Source organism: Euphorbia lathyris, chromosome 4 (genome assembly GCF_963576675.1).
Source record: "Euphorbia lathyris chromosome 4, ddEupLath1.1, whole genome shotgun sequence".
Lineage (NCBI taxonomy): Eukaryota > Viridiplantae > Streptophyta > Magnoliopsida > Malpighiales > Euphorbiaceae > Euphorbia > Euphorbia lathyris.
In genome coordinates this window covers 4,042,243-4,064,968 of record NC_088913.1, presented here as the reverse complement: position 1 = coordinate 4,064,968, position 22,726 = coordinate 4,042,243, and the positions used below count along the sequence as shown (strand labels likewise).

The following is a 22,726-nucleotide window of genomic DNA, read 5'->3' as shown; positions in this document are numbered from 1 at the left end:
GATAAAATACTAATAAATAAGAAGTGAAGATAAAAAGTATTATTGGAGATGATAAGTCTTAATCAGTCTTGAATCAGTAAGAGTTAATTATTTATATTATTTTTAGAGAGTAAAATAAGAACCTCTTTGATAATTTTAAAAGTAAAATTGCACTGTTTTAGAGGTTAGAAGTAAAATTGCTACTGAAGTTAAAAAGATATTTTTGCACCTCAATCGGGCCATAATGGTCTCATGAGCATAATGGTTAACCAGGATATCCTGACGAGGACTCCATTTTAGGGCAAAATCCACAATTAGAGTTGCTGTAACAAACAAAAAATGGAATCAACAGATTTCATTGTCTTTACTCCACCAAAATGTGTAGAGCCAGCCAAGCTATTTTTTTCATATGATTTCATTCAATGCAACTGCAGTAGACTTTGACAGGATTGAGATGTGCTTTTTAATTGGAATCTTGCAGATAAATTATGCTCATCAAAACAAAATGCAACTATAAATTCTGAAATCCTCAAAATTATCAAGGCTTGTTCCTATTTCGATCTCAAGGTATGAATTACTCAATTCCTAACCTTTCAATACTAGTCAAATCCTCTGAGTTTACTTGCATTGAATCAACTATAGAAACATCTGGCTCTTATATGCATGATTGTTGGTAATTTCAAGTATAGTAACTAGTGGCCTATAAGGTGTTTGTTGTTATGTCTAGCTGAGATATTAACCAAGTTTTTTTTTATATTTTCTGGTTTTGCCAAGATCTTCAAAATTGTCAAAATTGACGAATTTCGCTTGATAAAATACAATCCAAGTTTCATTTAATAGAAACTTCAGCTCAAGTACTGTGATTTAGAGCACCCTCGTTTGGTATTCATGTATAAACCATTTTACTTTCTCCTATTTTAGTATGACCTCCATTAAAAGTGAAACCTTTCCTTTCCAACTACTGTTGGGACTCTTTGGATATGTTTGTTTTGAAGCATGAAGAGGTGGATTTGACATTGGATTGGAGCAAAATATCCCAGCTTTATTTGACACATATTACTGTTCTGTTTTTGTTGAAATTATCGTTTTAATTACAATTTTAATAAAATATTACCAAACCAAAAATTGCCTTCTCTGAGCGAAATTACAGAGGTAGTCATGTCCTTTGGATTGGCAGGCGCTACCAAACAAAGATGGAATCAACAACTTCCCTTGTCTTTTTCCAAGCCAACTCCTTTAGCATCTTCGCAGCAAATTCAGATTTGATACTTTCAATTTGCTAAAGGTCAGATCTTCTCTTCTCTGAGTTCTCTCTGTTCTATCCTTTCCTTGTGTTAATTTTCTTGAAATCATCCCAATTTACAGCTCTTCTTTCCCTTACCTGGAAAAATGGCAGAATTAATCCTTTCTGATATCGCTGTTGGACTCATTTCGAAGCTGGGTTCTTTGGTACTGAACGAGATAGGGCTGTGGTGGGGTCTGAAAGATGAGCTTCACAAACTCGAGAGAACTGTTTCCACAATCGAATCTGTTCTTCTTGATGCTGAGGAGAAGTCCATGGAGAATCGTCAAGTCAAAAATTGGCTTGGAATGCTGAGTGAAGCCATGTATGATGCCGATGACTTGCTTGATGAGTTTTCAACAGAGGCCTTGCGTCAACAAGTTATGGGTGGTTCTAAAACAACAAAAAAGGTGCGTCTTTTCTTTTCAGGTTCCAACCAGTTCGCTTTTGGTATCAAAATGGGTCATAAGATTAAGGCCCTTAGAGAGAGATTAGATGGAATTGCTGCTGAAAAGAATAAATTTCATTTAGAGGAGAGGGTTTTTGTAGTTAAGGGCAGGGACCAAACTCACTCCTCTCCACCTGAAGTTGTTATTGGTAGACAGGTTGAAAAGGAGGCAATTGTAGAGCTTTTACTCTCTTCTGATTATCAAGAGAACGTGTCTGTTGTTCCCATTGTTGGTATTGGAGGCTTGGGAAAGACTACGCTTGCTCAACTGGTATATAATGATGACAATGTCAAAAACCATTTTGAGCTGAGGATGTGGGTCTGTGTGTCTCATGATTTTGATGTGCAGTTACTGGTGAAAAAAATTTTAGAATCTGCAACTGGAGAGGTACCTCAAAACACCCAGATGGATCCATTAAAAGATCTCCTCCATGAAAAGATAAATGGGAGAAAGTATCTGCTTGTGTTGGATGATGTGTGGAATGAGAATTCAGATGAGTGGTCGAGGTTAAAAGACTTGTTAGCAGGTGGTGCAAGAGGAAGTAAGATTGTAATCACTACACGAGCCAGATCGGTTGCAGAGATGAGTCAGCCAATCGATATACATGAATTAAGAGGTCTATCTGAAGATGAGGCCTGGTCGTTGTTCAAACAGATGGCATTCAAGCATGGGCAAGTGTCGAATCCGAGCCTTGAAGCTATTGGAAGGGAAATTGTAGCCAAGTGTTGTGGAGTTCCTTTAGCCATAAGAGCAATAGGAGGTATGATGTTCTCTAAAGATTCGGAGCCTGAATGGCTAAGGTTCAAAACTAAAGAACTCTCCAAGATAGCTGTGTACGAGAATGATATTTTACCAATTCTTAAGTTGAGCTACAACCATCTTTCTTCCCATTGTAAGAATTGCTTTGCTTATTGTAGCTTGTATCCTGAAGACTATAAAATTCCCGTAGAAGATCTGATACAACAATGGAAGGCACAAGGGTATATCAAGTCAACAGATCCAAACGAGTCTCTTCAAGATGTAGGCTTTGAATGTTTCATGGATCTTTTTCGGTTGTCGTTCTTTCAAGATGTTAAAAGGGATGGTTTTGGTAACATTAAATATTGCAAAATGCATGATTTAATGCATGATTTGGCCGTTTCAGTTGCTGGGGACAATTTCTCTGCATCAGATTATGGAATAACAAGTATTAAAGACAAAGCTCGACATATGTCATTTCAGGTTGATTCAAACTCTATTTTGCAAGGTTTTTCTCCATTGTGGAAGGCAAAAAAGTTAAGAACGGTATTACCGTTGAAGAAATTTCCCATCGAAGAAGAAGAACTCGATGCCATGTTTTGTAATTTGAGATGTTTTAGGGTGCTTAAAATATCTCTCTCCGAAATTATTAAACTGCCAAGTTCCATTTATAAATTGAAGCATCTAAGATATCTTGATCTTACCTGCTGTTTCAATATTGAGAAACTTCCATATTCAGTCACCGATTTACAGAACTTACAAGTGTTGAAATTAAGTTGGTGTACTAGTCTCAAGAAACTGCCGGATAATATCACAAAGTTGGTCAATCTTACAGATCTTGATAATTACAAGTGTCATGGGTTAACTCATATGCCGCGGGGTATTGGGCAACTGACACGACTTGAGAAATTACCTAAATTTGTAATAGCCAAGGATAATTCTATCTCCAAGCATCACGGTGGGCTTGATGAATTACATGCATTGAACAACTTGAGAGGTTCATTGGAAATCGAGTATTTGAAAGACGTGAAAAATGTTGCATTTGAATTTAAGGAAGCTAATTTGAATGCGAAGGAACACCTTCAAGAATTGACATTAAACTGGAACAACAATAATGACAACAATTGCAGTGCGAATGATGTTGCTAATGATGAAATGGGATTGGAAGCTCTACGCCCACACCAAAATTTGAAAAGATTGTCTTTGTCGGGTTATAGAGGAGTGAAGCCTCCAAGCTGGCTACCATCTATCACTAATTTGGTGTCCATTTATATTAGGCGTTGCAGAAGCATACAGTGGCTCCCACCATTTGATCAGCTCCCTTATCTTAAAAGTTTACGGATTGATGGTTCAACTAACCTGGAGCATATAGATGTTGCTGTCAATTTTGAAAACGGAGGATCTTCGTCGTTCTTTCCTTCCCTAACAGATCTTACTCTTGAAGACTGCCCCAATCTGAAGAGATTTGTGAGATGCAAGACTGATATTGGAACGAAACCATCATCGATATCAATGGAAGAGCTGCCCTGCTTTCCTTATCTTTCTGATTTGAAAATTGGAAGTTGTGCTAACTTGACTTACATGCCACTTTTTCCGGGGATTAAAAAATTGGAATTGAGGGACGGTGGAATAAAATCCCTGATGGAAGTACTGAAGATGACGACAACTTCGGCATCACAATCCACCTTTTCATCTTTCTCTACTCTCGCTCAATTGGAGCATCTTTTAATCTATGATCTGGAAAATTATCCATTTGATGAGTTGCTACAGTACCTTCATTCTCTTCAAAAGCTTGAGTTTTATGATTGCCATTGCAAAAGTCTGTCTAGTGATGAGGAGGATGATGGCATGGCGTGGCAAAGCCTTAAAGTCCTCCATTCCATTGAATTTAGAGACATGCATAACTTGGTTTCTCTACCAAAGGAGCTTCAATACGTTACCACTCTGCAACAGCTGCATATATCTGGGTGTGATCGTTTGACCTCTATACCAGAGTGGATGGGCGACCTCGTTGCATTACAAGATTTGTCTATCGTTTATTGTCCCGAACTATCAGAAAGATGTAAGAACAACACAACTGAGGATTGGCCTAAGATTTGTCACATTCCAAATATTTCCATTGACCATCAAAGTATTCAGAGGAATGGCTGCTATCTGCTCTGATTGCAATTCTTTCTCACATTTTGGCAGAGTATGTCCTCCTCTTCAATCTCCATCCTTTTTGAATTAAATATACTCCTTTTGGTCGTTTCTATAAAATCTGTATTATGGATATTGTATATGGTTCAAGTTGAGTTTAATATGTAAAGAAAGTGAGGGTCTTTTTGGATTTTTGTAATTTATATTCCCGTGAATTGTCCTTGCAGTGATAAACAGAATCTGAAACAACATTCGTGACATGTGATGTTGATAAAAGCCCTTAATTGTCATCAGAATTTACAAGGTCAGTTCAGATTCTGAATGATCAACTGTTTGCTTCTTTTTGTATTTGAATATGCTAATTATTTGTCTTCCCCTTTAATTTATACTTTCATTTGTTTGAACTCTGCAACAAAGTTTGCCCTTTTCAAACTTGCTGTGGGCTGTAGCTAGCAACATCAAAGCTCGTGGTGGTCTTTTAACCAATCTGGTATTACCTTTATGTTCTTCATTTACTTATTGTCAGCTATTAATATGAAATGGACCTTTAACTACAAGCTTGAGCTTTTAGTTGAAATGGTTCCATGACATGGTATCAGAGCCATGATCAAGTGGTCTCGGGTTCATTCCTGGCAGCCCCATTTGTGCTTCAAGCCCAGTGGGATCAATGCCAAAGATCACTATGGTATAACTTTCTCATTATGAGTCCTGATTAACAATGTGAATATTCACAAGACTTCTTTCTTTGAAGATGCTAGAGAAGCACACTCCAGATTCACCCGTCTCGTCCTTCTGAGGACCAATCTTGGTAAGTTCATCATCTCCTCGTATTCTTTTATGACATGGTCGCTCTCTCAATTATCCAATTTCTGATTAAAGCTCTACAGGAGAAAAACCGTTCATTTCTTTACCGAATTTCTTGTTGTTGTTGATGTGAAAGTCTGGTTTAACAGGTGATGCTAAGGACAACGAGAAATGGAGTAGATAAGAGAGAGCTTAAAGGATCCAACTAACTACAAACAACAAAAAATGGTTAAGGCCACAAATGATGAGGCTGCATATCATTTCTTCACATGAGCTTTGCTTGGAATAATGAGCCAGTTGCTTGGTTAAGTGAACCCAATGGAGCTGCTGTGAAAACGAGTCTTCATGAGGCAAGCTTCTGCGAAAGCGAGTCTTATACTTTTGGGTTAGGTGATTAACTTAACTAAATCTCCCTTTTTACTGCTGAAATATCATGTATTGTGTCAACATTTAATGACAACATAAAGCACATGCCATTTGTTTTTAGTAAAGATCAAGCGACAGATAATGCAATTCTTGATCAGCTCTGCAAGGTTAGCTCATGTTCTGAATAATGGCAACAGATTCTGTTAATTTTTTGAGGTCTTTTTGCTCGTGGCCGCCATTCTGCAGATCAGTTTCTGTCTTTTCTTCTCTCAATTTCGAAATAAGAGCTGTGATGAGTATGATTAATAGCTCCTAGGATCTATCTTATTATTCCGTTTATCGTCTTGTGTTTGTCATTTCAGATGGTGGAGGTTGATATTCCTAGATCCTTCTTTGAGGAACAAGGTAGGCAGCTTTATGGGTCCCAACTCCTCCAAATACAGGTTGGTTCTGATAATCGCCTTTGTTTACGTCTGAGAACTAAATATACTGCGTGTTTCTGGCTGGCATACACTCTTTCATTTGAATGGTGCAGGCAAACATGAAACTAAGTGAGCAGCAGTTAGCTTCTCTATCTAGTCCAAAGGCAGTTAATGAGTTCCTAGAACACCAAAATGAGAACATAGCAAAGGTGATAAAACAAAAGCTGGCAGTTGGAGATATATTTAAACCTGAAAATTTACAGGTATGCCTGTAAATTCGAGTCACTTGTTTGCAATATTTTCTGATCTGTATTGTATGCAACTAAGTTATATGATGGTTCATGTTAGCCGACCTCGAATCATTTCGGGACTAAGGTTTTGTTGTTGTTGTTATTGTATGCAACTAAGGCCCTGTTCTTTGTCACTTAATTTCAGTATCAGTAATTTCAGTTCAATTCAGCAGCATTCAATTCTGTTCAGTAATTTATCATTATGTATTATCATTATAATTATTTATTATTATTATTAGAACCATTATTAGTTTTTTCATATTTTTATTTTAGTTATTGCTATTTTTAAAGTCTAATAATATAATTTCAGTTCAGTATCATTCAGTTCAGTTCATTTTACTTAATTTCAGTAAAAGAGAACAAGGCCTAAGTATGTGGTGTATTGTTATACAGTTTTCAACTGAGGAGCTTGTCAAAGAAGTGGAGAACTCAATTGCCGAATTCAAACGTCACAAACAAGAATATGACGAGGACAATGTGAAAGAACACCAGGTTAATCAAATTAAGATTGTTCCAATAGCTTTTACTTTTCCATTGTTTCTGTTCTGGTGGTCTGTCTGTCTTTTTTGTGGGCTCTGTCTTTATGAGGACAAGACTTACTGCTTTGTTCGAAAAAGCCAGCAAAAATACCACATATCAGTTGCCTGGACGATGACGTGAAATGCATGTTTATGCTGCAGATTTGTAAGAATATTATGTTTAGCTATACTAAATTCAGATTTTTGAGAATTTGTAGTGGGTTTTTTAGTTATTTTTATGCTCAATTTATAAGGTTTCACAAGGAATTTAATTCTTCAATGCTTTGCATATCCAATACATTGATTCTGTCCTCATTTTCCTTTTTTTTTTTTTTTGAGATTTTGATTTTGCCGAACAAGAAATTAGTATATAATTATGTTCTGTAACATAATGCAGACGACAGTTGATTGCTGTGGGCTGTGGCTAGCATCGTTAGAGCTTGTGGTGGTTTTCAAACTAATCTGGTATTAAGACAATCCATTGCCATTACGCTCTTCATTTTCTTATGAACATGTAACTTTTGCAAATTGGAATATCAAATTTGAATGAGACATTCTGGTTTGAGATCATTTCAGGTCAATGCCTCGAATAGGTTCAGCAATATCAACTTCAAATCAACCGTCTCGTCTTTCTGAAGACCAATCTCAGTAAGTTTATCATTTATCATATCTTTTAAAGACATGGTCGCTCACTTATCCAATTTCTAATTGGTACTTCAATTATAGGCGTACACGAGAAAAATGATTCATTTCTTGCTGTTGTTGATGTGAAAAATCTGGTGTAACAGGTGAGGTTAAGGACAATGAGAAATGGAGCAGATGAGAGGGAGCATAGGCTTTGAATAATGAACCATAGTCTTACTTGGTTAAGTGAACCCAGCGGAGCAGCTGCAAAAGCAAATGAGTCTTCACGAGGCTTGGTTAAGTGAGTCCAGTCCAATGGAGCTGCTGCAAAAGCAAGCGACTAGGCAAAAAAAGTTAGCGAAGTTTGTTAAACAACCATCGTATTGTTCATCTTATAAGCTGATGTGACAAGTCTACTTAAGTTTGTTCTACATATTAGTATTGTCCATCTTAATAATAGAATCATTTTTTTCATATTTTGTGTTTAAGGATAATATTGAACCTGAAGTAGATTCAATTGATATATTGATGCGGACATCTCCCTCAAGAACCGAGCCAAGATGAAGGAAGACCTTACACGGCGTGTGCCATCAGCCACACGACGTGTGAGACAAGAGCAGTAGGCAAAAAAATTCTTTAAAAAATTAAATTATTGAAGGGTTGGGTCAAATGACTGAACCCTTCTTCTCATTTTAAATCCCGTGAATGAGTCATGCTACCTTGATGGGAGCAATGCCTACTTTATTTAAAACTGGTAACTCTGCTGGGTAAATTACACCCATGGCCACTGAATTTTATCCATTTTCATATTATGGCCACTCAACTTCATTTCTTCATGGTATGACTATTGAACTTTACACTTTTTAATATTGTGGTCATTCAATTTTAACTAACTTCTCAAAATTACCGTTAACAATTGTTAACGGCCTTAAAATGAAAATATTCAAGAATTAAAGTTGTTCAGAATGACATTTACCATGAAACTACATTTTTTATTTTAAAAAATCACATTTTTTGGAGCTTTCTCTCTCTAAAAATTCACTTTCACTCTGCTAACCAAACAACACCTAAATGACCTTAAAACGAAAATTTTCAAGAATTAAATTTTCTTAGAATATCATCCAAGTATTTGGATTTTTATTTTTAGCCGTCAATGGTCGTTTTGAGGCGTTAAGTGGCCACCGGTGTTAAAAAGTGTAAAGTTCAGTGGCCATAATGTGAAAATGGATAAAGTTCGGTGTAATTTACCCCATAAAGTTTGTCAGCCAGCAGGCTGACACAGGCAACAAAACTAGTATCTTAGAGCATCTCCAAGAAACTCTTAGTGCACTCTCTATAAATAATATAAATAATTGACTCTTAATGATTTAAGAGCCACTAAGACATATCATCTCCAACAATACTCCTTATATCCACTCTTTATTTATTATTTTATCATTAAACTTATTAATTGTTGTTATATTTACCAATAGTGTGAGGAGAGAGACTACACAATAATAAATTATTAATAAAAAATGAATTAAGAGATACTAAGAGGTGGAGAAAGGCTCTCGGAGCTGATTTTTCATTCTCACTCCTCAAATTTTAACTTAAGAGTCAATTTAAGAGGCTGTTAGAGATGTTCTTAGCTATCAGTTTCGATAGAGGGAGAGGCTGACACAGATACGAAACCTGTTTCTAATAATTTTTAAAAAAAATTCTGTAAATTCAAAAGCCATAGTTAATCTACCAGATTCCTTACAAAATTGAAATTCTTAAATTCGATATCTGTTTTACGATGGTTAGCAGATAAACATAGTAAAACTTTGCCTTTATGTTCTTCATTTTCTTATCAACAAATAGCTTGCCATTATTAAGTAATTCTTTAATCGCAATGATGAAATTGCAAGAATTTTGGTGCGGATGAAATCAGACAAGACAACGACAAGAAAGAAGATGAAATTGCAGGAGAATAGCAGGAGATGAAAATTGTAGAAGATGAAATCACGGGAGAATTGTTAAGAATAGTAAATCGCAAAACAGATCGAGGAAGGAAGAGAAAGAAGCCCTAAGCGTCTATAATCGCCATGCACAGGAGAATAGCAGGAGATGAAATCACGGGAGAATCACTAAGAATAGTAAATCGCAAAACAAATTGAAGAAGGAATTTTTTTTTGTCAAATTTTGTAACTGAACCATAGGTTTTAAACAATTTAAAAAAAACCCTAAACTTTTATATATTTTCACCACTGCGACCCCGGGAAAAGTCCGTGCTTCATAGGGCATCTTGCAACAGACAGCCATCTCAGGCAGGTGATATGCGAAGATCAATGCCAAAGCAAAACTATGGTATAACTTTCTTATAGTGAGTCCTGATTAACAATGTGAATAATCACGAGACTTCTTTCTTTCAAGATGCTAGAGAAGCACACTCCAGATTCACCCGTCTCGTCCTTTCGAGGACCAATCTCGGTAAGTTCATCATCTCTTCATATTCTTTCATGACATGGTCGCTCTCTCAATTATCCAATTTCTGATTGGCACTTTAATTAAAGATGTACATGAGAAAAACCGTTCATGTCTTTACTGAATTTCTTGCTGTTGTAAACAGTGGCGGATCCAGAATTTGAGGAAGGGGCAAAACTCTATGTAAAATTTTTTTAGACTAATGTTTGTTGCCAAGAGCAAAAATACCCCCTAATGTTTTGGGTCAGGAGCAATTTTACTCCTAATGTTTGTAGCCAAAAGCAATTTTACCCCTAACGTTGATAAATTGGATCAATTTCAGACACTATTATAACATACAGTCATTTTTTTTTCTTTATTTTGACCCAATTGCATATCAATTTGTTCTAAAAAAAAGATATAATGTTTTTTGTAATTTAATAATAAAATTGGAGATTAATATTTATAAATTCGGTGAATTTTTTGAATTTTTTTTGTCTAATTCGTACAAAAGACAGTATATTCACATCCCCACATATGTTTGTGATTTGTTACTGATAAAATAACGCATGTGTGAAGTGTAGATGACAAGATTCATGACCGAGAAGACATTTTGATGAATTATTTCTCAAATTGACCCAATTTATCAACGTTAGGGGGTAAAACTGCTTTTGGCTTCCAATATTAGGAATAAAATTGCACCATTTTAGATGTTAGGGATAAAATTGCCCCTTTAACCCTCCCCTACATCCGCCACTGAAAGTCTAGTCCGGTTTAACAGGTGATGCTAAGGACAATGAGATATGGAGCAGATAAGAGAGAGCTCAAAGGATCCAACTAACTACAGGCAACAAAAAAAATGGTTAAGGCCACAAATTATGAGCTGCATATCATTTCTTCACCGGTTTCTCTACAAGAAAGATGATTTTTTGTGGGGAAAAAGTTGTGGAGAAATATTTTTTACCACTAAAAATAATAAATTTGCGAGAATTCATCAGTTCACCACAAAATAAGACATATTTCTAGGGAGTTCAAAATTTCGCCACAAATTTTAACATATTTGTGGGGAGTCTAAAATTTCGCCACAAAATGTTAAATATTTATGGGGAATTAGATATTCGCCACTAAAAACATAATACATTAGTGGCGATAATCAAAATTCCCCACAAAATATAAAATATTAGTGGGGAGTTTAAAAACTCCCCACCGAAGATACTTATCTTAATTAATAATTTTTATACTTTGCTATTATTATAAACTTAGATAATTAGTAAATAGGCTTAATAGGCACCCAACCCCCTAAACTTGTAACTTTTTTTCACCTAGCCCCCTCAACTTAGGGGACAACCTCTTAACCCCCTCAACTCTCTAAAAACATCACATACAACCCCTTACACCTTTATGTTTTATTTGAAATCATTTTTGCAGGTGTGAATTCGTGAGTAGTAACTGACAATCGGCCAAAACATCCTGGCTAGTGCATTTTGTAAAGTTGTTAGATTTTTTTTAATCATTATTAGTACAACTTGAACTTTATGTTAATTAATAATGTAATTTTTATTTTTATTATTGTTTAATTTATAAAATTTTATTATTATTAAATTTGTTAAGATTTCATATTTTTACACATAACATAGTTTATTTGTGAGATAAAATGTGATACATAATATTCCATATAAATTAGAATTCAAACGTGGCAAACTTATTGTCACACAATATAGTTCATCAGTGGCAAAATTTATTTTCCCCATAATATATATATATATATATATATCAATTATGACGAATGTTTTGTCATATAATGTGGTTCATTAGTGGCAAAAAATGTATTTTCCATAATATATATATCAATTGTGGTGAATGTTTCGTCACATAACGTCATTCATTAGTGGTGAAATTTGTATTCTTCATAATATGTATATCAATTGTGGGAAAATTTTATCACATAATGTCACTTATCAGTGATGATATATTGGCTTCCCCACAAACTATGACTTTTTGTGGCGAATTTGTATCCCACAAAACTAAATATTAAACCTAATAAAATATTTATTTGAGTGGGGATATATGTTTCGCCACAATATAATACTCAATTGTGACAAAACTGAAATTCGCCACAATATAATACTCAATTGTGGCGAAACTGAAATTCGTCATAAACACCTATTGTGGCGCCTATAGGATGACGAACTGAGGACGAACTTTGAGTTCGCCACTAATGTCTTTTGTGGCAAAAAAGTAGCATTTAGTGGCAAAATATTTCCCCTCAAAATGAACGATTTCTTGTAGTGACTTGGTTAAGTGAACCCAATGGAGCTGCTGTGAAAATGAGTCTTCGTGAGGCTCGGTTAAGTGAGCCATGGAGCTGCTGCGAATGTGAGTCTCCATGCGGCAAATGGTACCAAAGTGTTTTAAAGAAGAGTGATCTTGGTATAGTAGTAGCTATACTTTTGGGCACTGTTCAAACTGAAGGCCGTCTGGACCGCCTAGGCCTCGCCTAGACGCTCGAAATCGAGAATCCATCCGAATTTTCTATGATTAGTCCCTCTAGGTGTTTTATAGACTCCTAGGCGATTTTCAGCCGTTTGGGCTCCGCCTCAACACCGCCTAGACCGTCTAGGTACCGCCTAAACGACAATGAATAAAATCATTTTTAACTGTGAATTTATTTATTTTGCTTTATTATAATTCATTTTTTAGTTGTTTCAATAATATTGTTATTGAAAAGTTGATGTTTGTGTAATTTTAAAGATATATGTTACAAATATACGTGTTTTTCTATATTAAATAATTTATTATTATTATTTTGAGATAGTATAATACATATTTTAATTGAATTTATATAATAATTTGTTGATTAATAAATAAAAATACAAAAATACAAATCCAATTAATCCCCGATTAGTCTCTGACTAATCCCCAATTAATCATTAAGGTCCTATCTATCTGACTAGCGCCTAACATTTTTTACAACCTTGCTTTTGGGTTAGACGATCCCTGTTTCCTGCTGAAATATCATGTTTTATGTCAACATTTAATGACACATAAAGCGCATGCCTTTTGCTTTATGTATCTCCTATGTTTCTTTATGCTTAACACTACATTTAATGACTAGCTCCTATTTTGCTTTATGTTTCTTTCGCAATCTTATATTGCACGGACATTCCTTTCTAATAGCATTTTATATTTGTATTTGTATCTGTTTTCGTTTTAAGACTATTTTATAAATGTTATATTTTAGAAATAAAATTTCTCATTGTCTACGTGATTGGTCCTGTGATGTTGAGTACCCTATAAAAATCCTAAAAAAAGTCTAAGGTACTGTTTGATAAAACTGAAAATTAAATATTGAAAAAATAAGTACTGGATTTTAAGTGCTGAAAATATTGAATGATTTGATTTATATAAAAATATTAGTTGATAATGTTTAACTTAAAATGTTAAGTTAAATATTTTGACTTATCAAAATAAGTGGTTTTTAACTTAATTAACTAATTTAAGTGGTGGAAAAACAACTGTTATCAAACACACTTAAATTAAATAAATGCTTAACATTTTAATTTAAGCAATTAAGTGGTTTATCAAACATAATATAACTAAAAATACAATATTTTAATTATAATTTAATTACAAAAAATTAAGTAAAATTAGTTTATCTTACATTTTTTTATTCAAAAATCACTAATTAGACTATTATAATCAACATCTCTAAGTAAATCATGTTTAATAGATAATAAAACTAATCCATTTCATTGTGGATAAGGTGTAAAAATACCCGTAACGTTGACAACTATGAGCAATTATAATTATAACGTCTAAAATGATGCAATTTAAACCTTAATGTTTGTTCAATATTTTGATCAAATATGACACGTTAAGAGTAAAATTGTTCTTGACTTATAATTACTCCTAGTTGTCAATGTTACGGGTATTTTTACACTTTATTCCTTTAATTTTTTTGTGCCCCACTGTTTGGATGTCCCATACAGTCACACTTACTGCACAACTTCAGAGCCGACCCTAAGTGTCTGGTTCCATATCCGTGTCCGTGCAACACAGTCAAAACCACAATCTGTCAATTTCTCCGGCGAGATTTCAGTTCCTGAATCAAGTTATCCACATCAACAAAAGAAGATCCACCTTCTTCAACAGCCTTCTTAGCTTTCAATCCGAGCACTCGAGCTCTTTTTCTCATCTCTTCTCCTTCTTCGTCCCCGAAATCCATCACTTTCCTAATCGCCATCTCCACTTTCTCTCTTCCAACAATCGCTTTTTTCTGAGTATTCCATGATTGCCATTCTAAGCTCCCAACTTTAACCCCAATTTTCAACACATCAGTAATTAATTTCTCATTAGTAAACTGCTCTGCACCCAATGGCCATGTTATCATCGGCAATCCAAAGCTCACACCTTCTAAAGTTGAATTCCATCCGCAGTGACTCACGAAACCTCCGATTGCTTTGTGCTCTAGTATCAATAGCTGCGGTGCCCATCCTTTTATTATTAGTCCCTTTCCGGAGGCCTGAATTCGGTGTTCCAATCCATCTGGAAGAGTGACGGAATAAAAATATGTTAAAAATTACAAATATAATTTGGGACTAATCATTAGCGAAGGATATTATAAATATATAGTTGTTACCGAATAAGCAAATTTAGAGAGTTGATGAGACACTTATAAAGTTCAGGAGCCAATTTACTACTCCCTTCGTTCTATAATATTTGTCTTTCAAGGTTAAGGCACAAGAATTCAAAAATGTAATTAATGCTAACTAAAATACTTTATTAACATTGTATTAATTGCATCAATTAATTAATTTTTAGGGTTAAGGTGCAAAAATACCCCCAACGTTTTGGATCAGGAGCAATTTTACTTCCAACGTCTAAAATCGTGCAATTTTACCCCCTAACGTTGGAAGCCAAGAGCAATTTTACCCCTAACGTTAATAAATTGGGTCAATTTAATAAATAATTCATCAAACTATCTTCTCGGTCATGAATCTTGTTATCTACATACGTGTGTCATTTTATCAATAACAAATCACAAACATTCGTTGGGATGTGAAAAAAATAAAAAAAAAATATACTGCCTTTTTGTACGGATTAGACAAAAAAAATGCAAAAAATCGACCGAATTTATAAATATTAATCTCAAATTCTAGTATTAAATTATAAAAAACATGAAATCCTTTCTTTAGAAAGAATTATTATGCAATTGGTGCAGAATAATGAACAAAAATATCTGTGTTTTATAATAGTGTCTGAAATTGACCAAATTTATCAACGTTAGGAGTAAAATTGCTCTTGGCTTCCAATGTTAGGGGTAAAGTTGCACCATTTTAAACGTTAAGGGTAAAATTGCTCCTGATCCATCACGCTAGGGTATTTTTGCACCTTAACCCTAATTTTTATCTATTCCTAAAATAAAAAGCGGGTATATTTGATAAAACACTAATTAATGTACATTGATTGAATCAAAACGTCAAACATTATAGAACAAAAAAATTTCTCTATAAAGACAAATATTATGCAACGACGAAGCATTATGTTAATAAATTGTTACACGTACCTGGAAGCCATTGCTCCACACATTCTTCACTGCCACTCGAATCGAGAAACTTCCCGACCACCCAGATAAACTGGTGGCCGGAAGCCTCCAATCCGGCAGCAATCTCCGGGAGCTGTTGAGGAGCCATCCGAGCCACACTTCCAAAATTCAAGTAAAGAACAGAACCAGATTTTTTACCGTCAAGCCAATTGAGAATAATTTGTTCATTTACAGAGGTTTTTTGCCCTCTTTCAGCTTTATCTTCAACATTCCGATTATATAGCGAAACAGGTCCGACTAGCCATACTTTGTTCCCCAATTCTGTCTGTAAATAATCGACGTAAGCAGGTTCTAATTCGTGGAAACTGTTGATTATAACTTTGACGTTTTTGTTGTCTGGTTTGTGGATTTTTCTATGGGATCCGCCATTGTTGTGTCGAGCGAAACTTGGAAGTTGAGATCGGGTTAATTCTATTCTGTCGGGAATTCCGGGGACGATGAATGGCTCGTAATCGGATTCTACCTGTCGGGAAAAAGAAAGTAATTGGTTTTTAATTAGGGCAAAAAATTATAGGAATAATAATAAAGAGACAACTTGAATTAAAATTCCAACAACCAACGTGACCACGAGTAGTTTCGATCTTTCTGTCTCCAAAAATTTAGATCAGATGTTGAATTAGTATCCCAAAATTTACCCAGGTCCTGTTAGACGCTCTCTAAATCGTCATCCTTAAATCTAAAATTCTAATTTCTTTTGGTATGTTTCTTCTTAAATCCAAATTTCTAATTTAATTTTTTCTTTTTTGACCTTTTAGATTATTCTGAAATCCAAATTTTTAAAGGGATGTTTGGTTGCTACTATTTAACCTCTTGTTTTTTCACTTTGAAAATGAGAGTTTTAGGTGTTTGGTTAGACACATCTTATTTACCTTTTGTTGCTAAAAAAGCAAGGAATCTATGCTTTTTAGAAAAACAGATTTTTCAAACAGCAAACCGTAGCAGGAAACAGCAAACAGCAGGTAAAACAAATGGATCCTAAATTTTTTTGGGCTATTAGACCTTCTCCTAAATCCGATATTTTCTATTAGACACAATATTTTTACATGTTAAGAATTTTAAACACAATATAGTTTAATTTTGAGAAGTTTTACATTGGTACTTAAAAATTGGTTTTTGTCCACTCAGATTATAACTCGTATATGAAAAAATTTGAACAAGATCGATTTAGAAAAAAAAAAAATTTTACACACCACATGTAAAATTGGTTCCCCAACCGAACAATCATGTATTCGCTAGTAGTTGATGTTATTGTTTTGCTAAAAACGATCATCTTTTAATTTGACATTTTAAAAATAATCATTAACAACCTCGAAATGAAGATTTCTCAAGATTGTGAACGGTGAATTTTAGAATGTTAAACTAAAAGATCATTTTGTTTGTAGAAAAAATAATAGACATGCGCTTCACAATTCGCGTAAGGTATTAGTTTTTTTAAGCAATTTAGTCTCGAGTATAAATTAACATCATTTTAGCATCAAACATTTTTAAAAATGGTGTAGTTATTGACTTATAAAATAGAACTTGCCAGTTCAAATATACATTCCATTAATTCATCGAGACTAAAATGATGCTATTTTAATACGAGAATATTTTTTGGATAAAGATAAAATTTAACTCTAACGTCTTAAAGAGAATTGTAGATTTACCCGTAACGTACAAAATAATGTGAACCTAATCCAAACATTTTCAAACAAGATCAATTTTAGCTATACATTATCGAAAATTTAAAAAGACTGATATGACTGTTGTTTAACCGAACCTTCTAGACATGAATTATATCTAAGATATTTAGTGTGTTACTAACACAATTAAAAAAATATGTTAAAATGTTAACAACTAAGTCCGCCACATATAAGATAATCATAACTTTTTTTTATAAAAGTTTCTAAACTATTTATTGTGTTACTATAATTACAAATAACCAATAAAAAAATATACGAAATTGTTTTAGTTTATCGACTTATCAAGAAAGTCCAAGTGACAGTTAAATAATAGTAAAATCTGGGGCTGTAATTGAGCCGAACTGCTCATGAGCAGCTCGGTGTGCGGTTCGATAAAAGCTCGATGGTGTTCGACTCGATTTGTAAATGAGCTTGAGCACGGTGAAACTCGGCTTGAAAGCTCGCGAGCAGACTCGATTATAGGTTCATGAACAACTCATAAAAAAAAAACTCTAATTATAATTTTCATGAACACGCTCCTGAGTAAGCTTAATTTGAGTTTTTTTTCAATAATAATATTTCATAAAGGGGGAAACATAAAACAACATATAAGTTGTTCCTGAGTTAGGTTCATGAACTGAATTAATAAGTTGTTTGCGGATAAAACTCGTGAACATGCTCGTGTGCAACTCGCGAATAGAATATTGAGCTCGAGCTCGTCAATTTTCTGACGAGGCGAGCTTGAGCAAGCTAAAACTCGGCTTGGCTCGATTACAACCCTGATCAAATCATTCTTTTTAAGATTCTAATAATATAAGACTAAAATTGATATTGTTTGAAAATAATAGGCTTAATTTTTTATCATTTCGTATGTTAAGACTAAGTATCTGTCTACTTTTCCAGAAAGTATGGATTTAAAAAGCTACTTTTTATGTATAAAATGCAATTAGAAAGTTCCTGACCAATACCTAAAACACTCATTTTTAGAATGAAAAAGCAAACAGGAGTTGAAAAGTAGATAAACAAACACCCATAAATCTGTAATGCACCGTACTTCCTTTGAAACGTTAGGATTAAATTTGGCCTTATATTGGCTTAATACATCATTTGCCTCATGAATTTATCCAAAAAGTTTGATTGGCCCTCTAAACTTTCAAAGTGTCCCAATTGCCCCTCTCAACTTGCATAAAATGTTCAATTAACCCTTTGAACTTGCGTAAAATGTGATCAATTGATCACTCGCTTGCAAAAAAAAAAAAAAGTAAATTAAATGCAGAAGAGGTATTCCACGCATCTTAAAATATCATTACACAATTCAAAAATAGATTAAAAAGAAAGTTATTACTTGTTCAACTATAAAACGTGACTTCACTAAGACGCGTGCAATAAATCTTCCGCATTTAACTTACTTTTTTTGCAACTGAGTGATCAATTGATTAAATTTTGTATAAGTTTATGGAAATAACTGAACATTTTATGCAAGTTCATGACACCAATTAAGTTTTTTTTGCACAAATTCGGGCAAATGATGTATTAAGTTTTTTTTTTTTGTTTAAAGAACACGCGAATAATTTAAAAATTACAAAATAATTTTGTATACAACTTTTTTTTAACTAAATATGGTAAAGAAAGAATTAATTAAGCTAAAACCCAAGAAATTAATTTAAAGTAAACACCAACTTAGAAAAGTACAATCCTTTATTCCTAAAAAAACAAAACATAAAAACCTATCCGCAAAAAAACAGTATCTATCCGCAAAAACAGTGAAACAACATAGCACTTATATGAAATTGAACCAAAATTAATTACTTAATTAACATTACCTTCTCATTCTCATGAGGTTTAAACCGGCCGATATTTTCTTGAACACAACGAGCGAAGCATCCATTTCCATTAAACGTGATTCTCGAAATTCCGGTACCGTCAATAGCCTCACCAGACCACCGGTGAAACACATCATGAACAATACAATCCGGTTTCCGATCAATCAGAAGCTTAACAAGCGGTTCTTGAAGCATAGAAGTATCGGTTGAGCCTGGCGCCGACATATCTGTATCAGCTATGTCGACATTTTCCGGCAATTCAAGTGTGTGGATAGAGATTGGCCGGCCAGAACTCTGGTCACGGCGGATGGAATTTAGGAAAGAAAGAGAGTGTTTTGGGGTTGTGATGATTGTGGAATTAGCACCATGAGAAGCAAAGATTCTGGCTATGTCTATCATCGGAATTTGATGGCCTCCGCCGACGAAAGGGAAGAAGAAAATTTCAATTGGAGAAGATGAAGATGAGATGTGATCCATTTTTGGGGATCGGAGATGTATTTTCCGGTGAAGAATTGGGTATTGGAGAAGGGGGTTTGTTGATTTAATTTAAGTAGTTTGATTTGAAGAAGATGAAGCGGATATGTAATACGTAAGCAGGGGTGTCAGCAACCAATATGATTAAGTTCAAACCGGTCGGGTTGGTTCGGTTCGGTTCAAATTGCTAAAGACATTAACGAATCGAGCCTGAGTTATTCTAAATTCGGTTTGCAAACATAGCCTATGGTTTCGAGGGAAGTAAGCTGTTGTAGTTGCTATTAACTGTTTAATTATTAATGTTTGGTAAAATTATATTGAACGATCGTTGTTTAATTTTAAAATTAATATGGACATGTTTTAAATTAATCAACAAAAGAATTATATATTTGTGATTTGTTATTAATGATACACATGTGAAATGTAGATGATAATATTTATGATCAAGAAGACAATTTGATGAATCAAATCGATCCAACTTGTCAATGTTAGAGGTAAAATTGCTATTGGTTGCCAATTTTAAGGATATAATTGCACCATTTTAGACGTGACGAACAAAATTGCTCGTAACTATAAACGTTAGGGGTATTTTTGCACATTATGCTATTATAAAATAAAAAATATGTTACACAAATTAATAAAAATAATCCATATAAAAAATAAAAAGAATTTAGTGAATGCAACAAAATATTGTTCTCCCGATAATTATGTTGTAGAAATATAAATAATGTTAAAGAGAAACCTATTTTATGAAAATAAGAAAGATAATTTTTTCAATAACAAAAACTACAAACAACTGTTTATGAAAAGTTCCAAATATTAGCTTTTCGTGAAAAGCTCCAAAACGCTGCAGTTTTCAAAGAAAATGCTAAACGTTGTGGTTATATAAACCTAACCAACCGCTATATTTCCTGCGGTTTGGAGTGAAACGCTAAACGCTTATCTGAAAAGCTGAAACAAACACCATCTTAGCCTCCATGTACAAAATGATTTCAATATAGGCTTAACGTTTAAAAAAGAGTACTAATTTAGACATCGATAACAGAACATGACGATTCATTCATATTACTCTGTTAAGTTCTGTCAATTGTATATGGAGATAGAAATTAGAACTTAATGGATTAATATGAATGATGTGTCATGTTCTGTTATCGATGCCTAAATTGTTACTATTTTTAAATGTTAAGAACATATTAGTGTTATTTTGTACGTGAGACCTAAATTGATACTTTTCCAAAAACCATATGCCTATTTTGACATCTTATCCTATAAAATAATGACCATACTGATATTAGTACTTTAAGAGCATGTTTGTTTTAGCTTTTCGAAACAGTGTTTAGCGCTTTATGAAACAAAATTATTATGGAGCTTTTTACAAAAAGTTAAAAAATCGTGAAACGATATTTTTATATATTTAATGATGAGGAATGTGGATCAAAGGCGGTCCACGAGGCCCAAACTAATCAAACCCAATACAAGCAAGGTTCTCTAAGCCTACCATACTCACTATAAATACCCCTATAAAAGGAAGGTATAGCTCTCTCCTTTCTCTCTCACTACTTTATTTTTCTACATCTATACTCTTACTAACTTTAGTATCAGAGTGTACCTCGGGAGCCTCCTCCAACACAGATTCAGCGACTGGATGGTAGTAACCTCGGCTTATGTACTTCATCAACTCTGAAGGTCTAAGGTCATCATTATCTAATATTGATAAAATTATTTTATAATTTTCAAACATATATATTTTTAATATTATTATTATTTCTATACAAGAGTGCTCACATAGGTTAAAGGGATAAGTACAAAAAAAATGCCTATGGTATATCGGATTTGCGAACTCGATCCTGTGGTTTTTTTTTTACAAACAGAGGTCTGTGCTAAACGCCGTTAGCAAACAGAGGCAAAATTGATAAACGGTGTTAAAATTCAAAGAAAAAAGAGTTAATTAAGTCCTTATATTTATTTTATTTTATAAATTAACCCCCTAATTATCTAATTATCACAAATAAATCTCAAAATCAAAAATAAAAATAAAAAAATATCATCTTCTCATTTCTTTTTCATTTTTTATTTTCTTTTCTTTTTCCACTCTCTTCTCTCCTCCTCCTCCTGTTTAACCGCAAACTTCTTCCCTCCTGGTACCAGTGGCGGCCCTAGCCGCTGCATCTCTCATACTCGTCGCCAGTAGACTATTGAAAACATTCTGATTACTGATATTCTGCATATTCACCAAATACACCGCCGGCGAGTCGCTCATTCTCGAGACAATCGATTGTTTCGAGTACCGTAAAAGGCATTCATTGTACCATACCACCCCATCTTCCTCGACGGGGCAGCGTTGGCTGATTTCCGGCACGGCCGATGTTACACAATTTTGGCAAATTTCAGTGGTAACATCGCCACGGCAGAGAAAAAGGCCAAAGACATCGTTAGGGTCTCGTCCGGCAGAGGTGTTATAGAATACGGTACTCCGATTTGCGTTTAAAGAAAGAGAAGAGAGGGTTAAGTTGAGATTGGTCTGGTAAGTGCTGTTTCTGGCAAAAACGGTGGCGTTTGGGCAGATGTGGTAGAGATAAGTGGGCTGAGCTTGTGTGGTAATGGAAAAGGCTAAAATAAATGGTAGAATTCTGAAGAAATTAATTGAAAGTTTCATTTCTTTTTTTTTTTTGGAAATGGAACTAAAGTTTCATCAATGGAAATTGGAAATTGGAAATTGGAAGATGGATTGAAAATCCGAAGAGGAGAGGAGAGGAGAGGAGGAAGAAGAAGAGAAGAAGAGGAAAGGAGGAAGAAGAAGAAGAAGAAAAGAGGGGAGAGAGGAGAGAGAGAAAGAAGAAAGAAAATAAAAAATGAAAAAGATATGGAAAAGATGGTATTTTTTATTTTTATTTTTAATTTTGGGATTTATTTGTAATAATTAGATAATTAGGGGGTTAATTTATAAAATAAATAGAAGGACTTAATTAACTCTTTTATCTTTCAATTTTAACACCGTTAGTTAATTTTGCCTCTGTTTGTTAACAGCGTTTAGCACAGACCTCCGTTTGTAAAAAAACAAACCACAGGGCCGAGTTCGCAAATCCGGTATACCACAAGTATTTTTTTTGTACTTATCCCTAGGTTAA

General features: G+C 34.1%; 3 protein-coding genes across 4 annotated transcripts; 2 read left to right on the top strand and 1 right to left on the bottom strand.

Annotated features, from left to right (window-relative positions):
• The first annotated feature begins 275 nt into the window (after positions 1-275).
• Positions 276-5,650, top strand: LOC136226238 (putative disease resistance protein RGA3). 2 transcript variants are annotated; one of them, XM_066014599.1, is made up of 7 exons: positions 276-546; positions 1,157-1,264; positions 1,376-4,639; positions 4,815-4,891; positions 5,005-5,077; positions 5,339-5,395; positions 5,541-5,650. In XM_066014599.1, exon 3 carries the CDS (start codon positions 1,537-1,539, stop codon positions 4,609-4,611), a length of 3,075 nt encoding a protein of 1,024 aa, XP_065870671.1. In that variant the 5' UTR covers positions 276-546; positions 1,157-1,264; positions 1,376-1,536; the 3' UTR covers positions 4,612-4,639; positions 4,815-4,891; positions 5,005-5,077; positions 5,339-5,395; positions 5,541-5,650. The 2 variants fall into 2 exon arrangements, with proteins under 2 accessions (XP_065870671.1, XP_065870670.1); XM_066014598.1 differs by having other exon boundaries at positions 1,345-4,639.
• LOC136226239 (trigger factor-like protein TIG, Chloroplastic) lies at positions 5,643-8,085 on the top strand. Its single transcript, XM_066014600.1, has 8 exons — positions 5,643-5,781; positions 5,879-5,924; positions 6,120-6,200; positions 6,293-6,442; positions 6,863-6,961; positions 7,385-7,452; positions 7,564-7,635; positions 7,776-8,085. Exons 3-8 carry the CDS (start codon positions 6,120-6,122, stop codon positions 7,777-7,779), a joined length of 474 nt encoding a protein of 157 aa, XP_065870672.1. The 5' UTR covers positions 5,643-5,781; positions 5,879-5,924; the 3' UTR covers positions 7,780-8,085.
• Positions 8,086-13,841: 5,756 nt separating this feature from the next.
• Positions 13,842-19,664, bottom strand: LOC136227327 (abscisate beta-glucosyltransferase-like). The gene is made up of 3 exons (XM_066015970.1): positions 19,125-19,664; positions 15,602-16,103; positions 13,842-14,580 (listed from the first exon to the last, which is right to left on the bottom strand). Exons 1-3 carry the CDS (start codon positions 19,599-19,601, stop codon positions 14,111-14,113), a joined length of 1,449 nt encoding a protein of 482 aa, XP_065872042.1. The 5' UTR covers positions 19,602-19,664; the 3' UTR covers positions 13,842-14,110.
• Between the last annotated feature and the right edge of the window lie 3,062 nt (positions 19,665-22,726).

What these genes read in the sequence shown, in the direction of transcription:
- LOC136226238 (XM_066014598.1), top strand. Translation starts at nt 1,369, where the DNA reads ATGGCAGAATTAATCCTTTCTGATATCGCTGTTGGACTCATTTCGAAG.
- LOC136226239 (XM_066014600.1), top strand. Translation starts at nt 6,120, where the DNA reads ATGGTGGAGGTTGATATTCCTAGATCCTTCTTTGAGGAACAAGGTAGG. An exon ending in CCCAACTCCTCCAAATACAG is followed by an intron (nt 6,201 to 6,292) that starts GTTGGTTCTGAT and finishes TGAATGGTGCAG; the next exon opens with GCAAACATGAAACTAAGTGA. An exon ending in GTGGTTTTCAAACTAATCTG is followed by an intron (nt 7,453 to 7,563) that starts GTATTAAGACAA and finishes AGATCATTTCAG; the next exon opens with GTCAATGCCTCGAATAGGTT.
- LOC136227327 (XM_066015970.1), bottom strand. Translation starts at nt 19,601, where the DNA reads ATGGATCACATCTCATCTTCATCTTCTCCAATTGAAATTTTCTTCTTC. An exon ending in AACCTCATGAGAATGAGAAG is followed by an intron (nt 16,104 to 19,124) that starts GTAATGTTAATT and finishes TTTTCCCGACAG; the next exon opens with GTAGAATCCGATTACGAGCC. An exon ending in TGTGGAGCAATGGCTTCCAG is followed by an intron (nt 14,581 to 15,601) that starts GTACGTGTAACA and finishes TCACTCTTCCAG; the next exon opens with ATGGATTGGAACACCGAATT.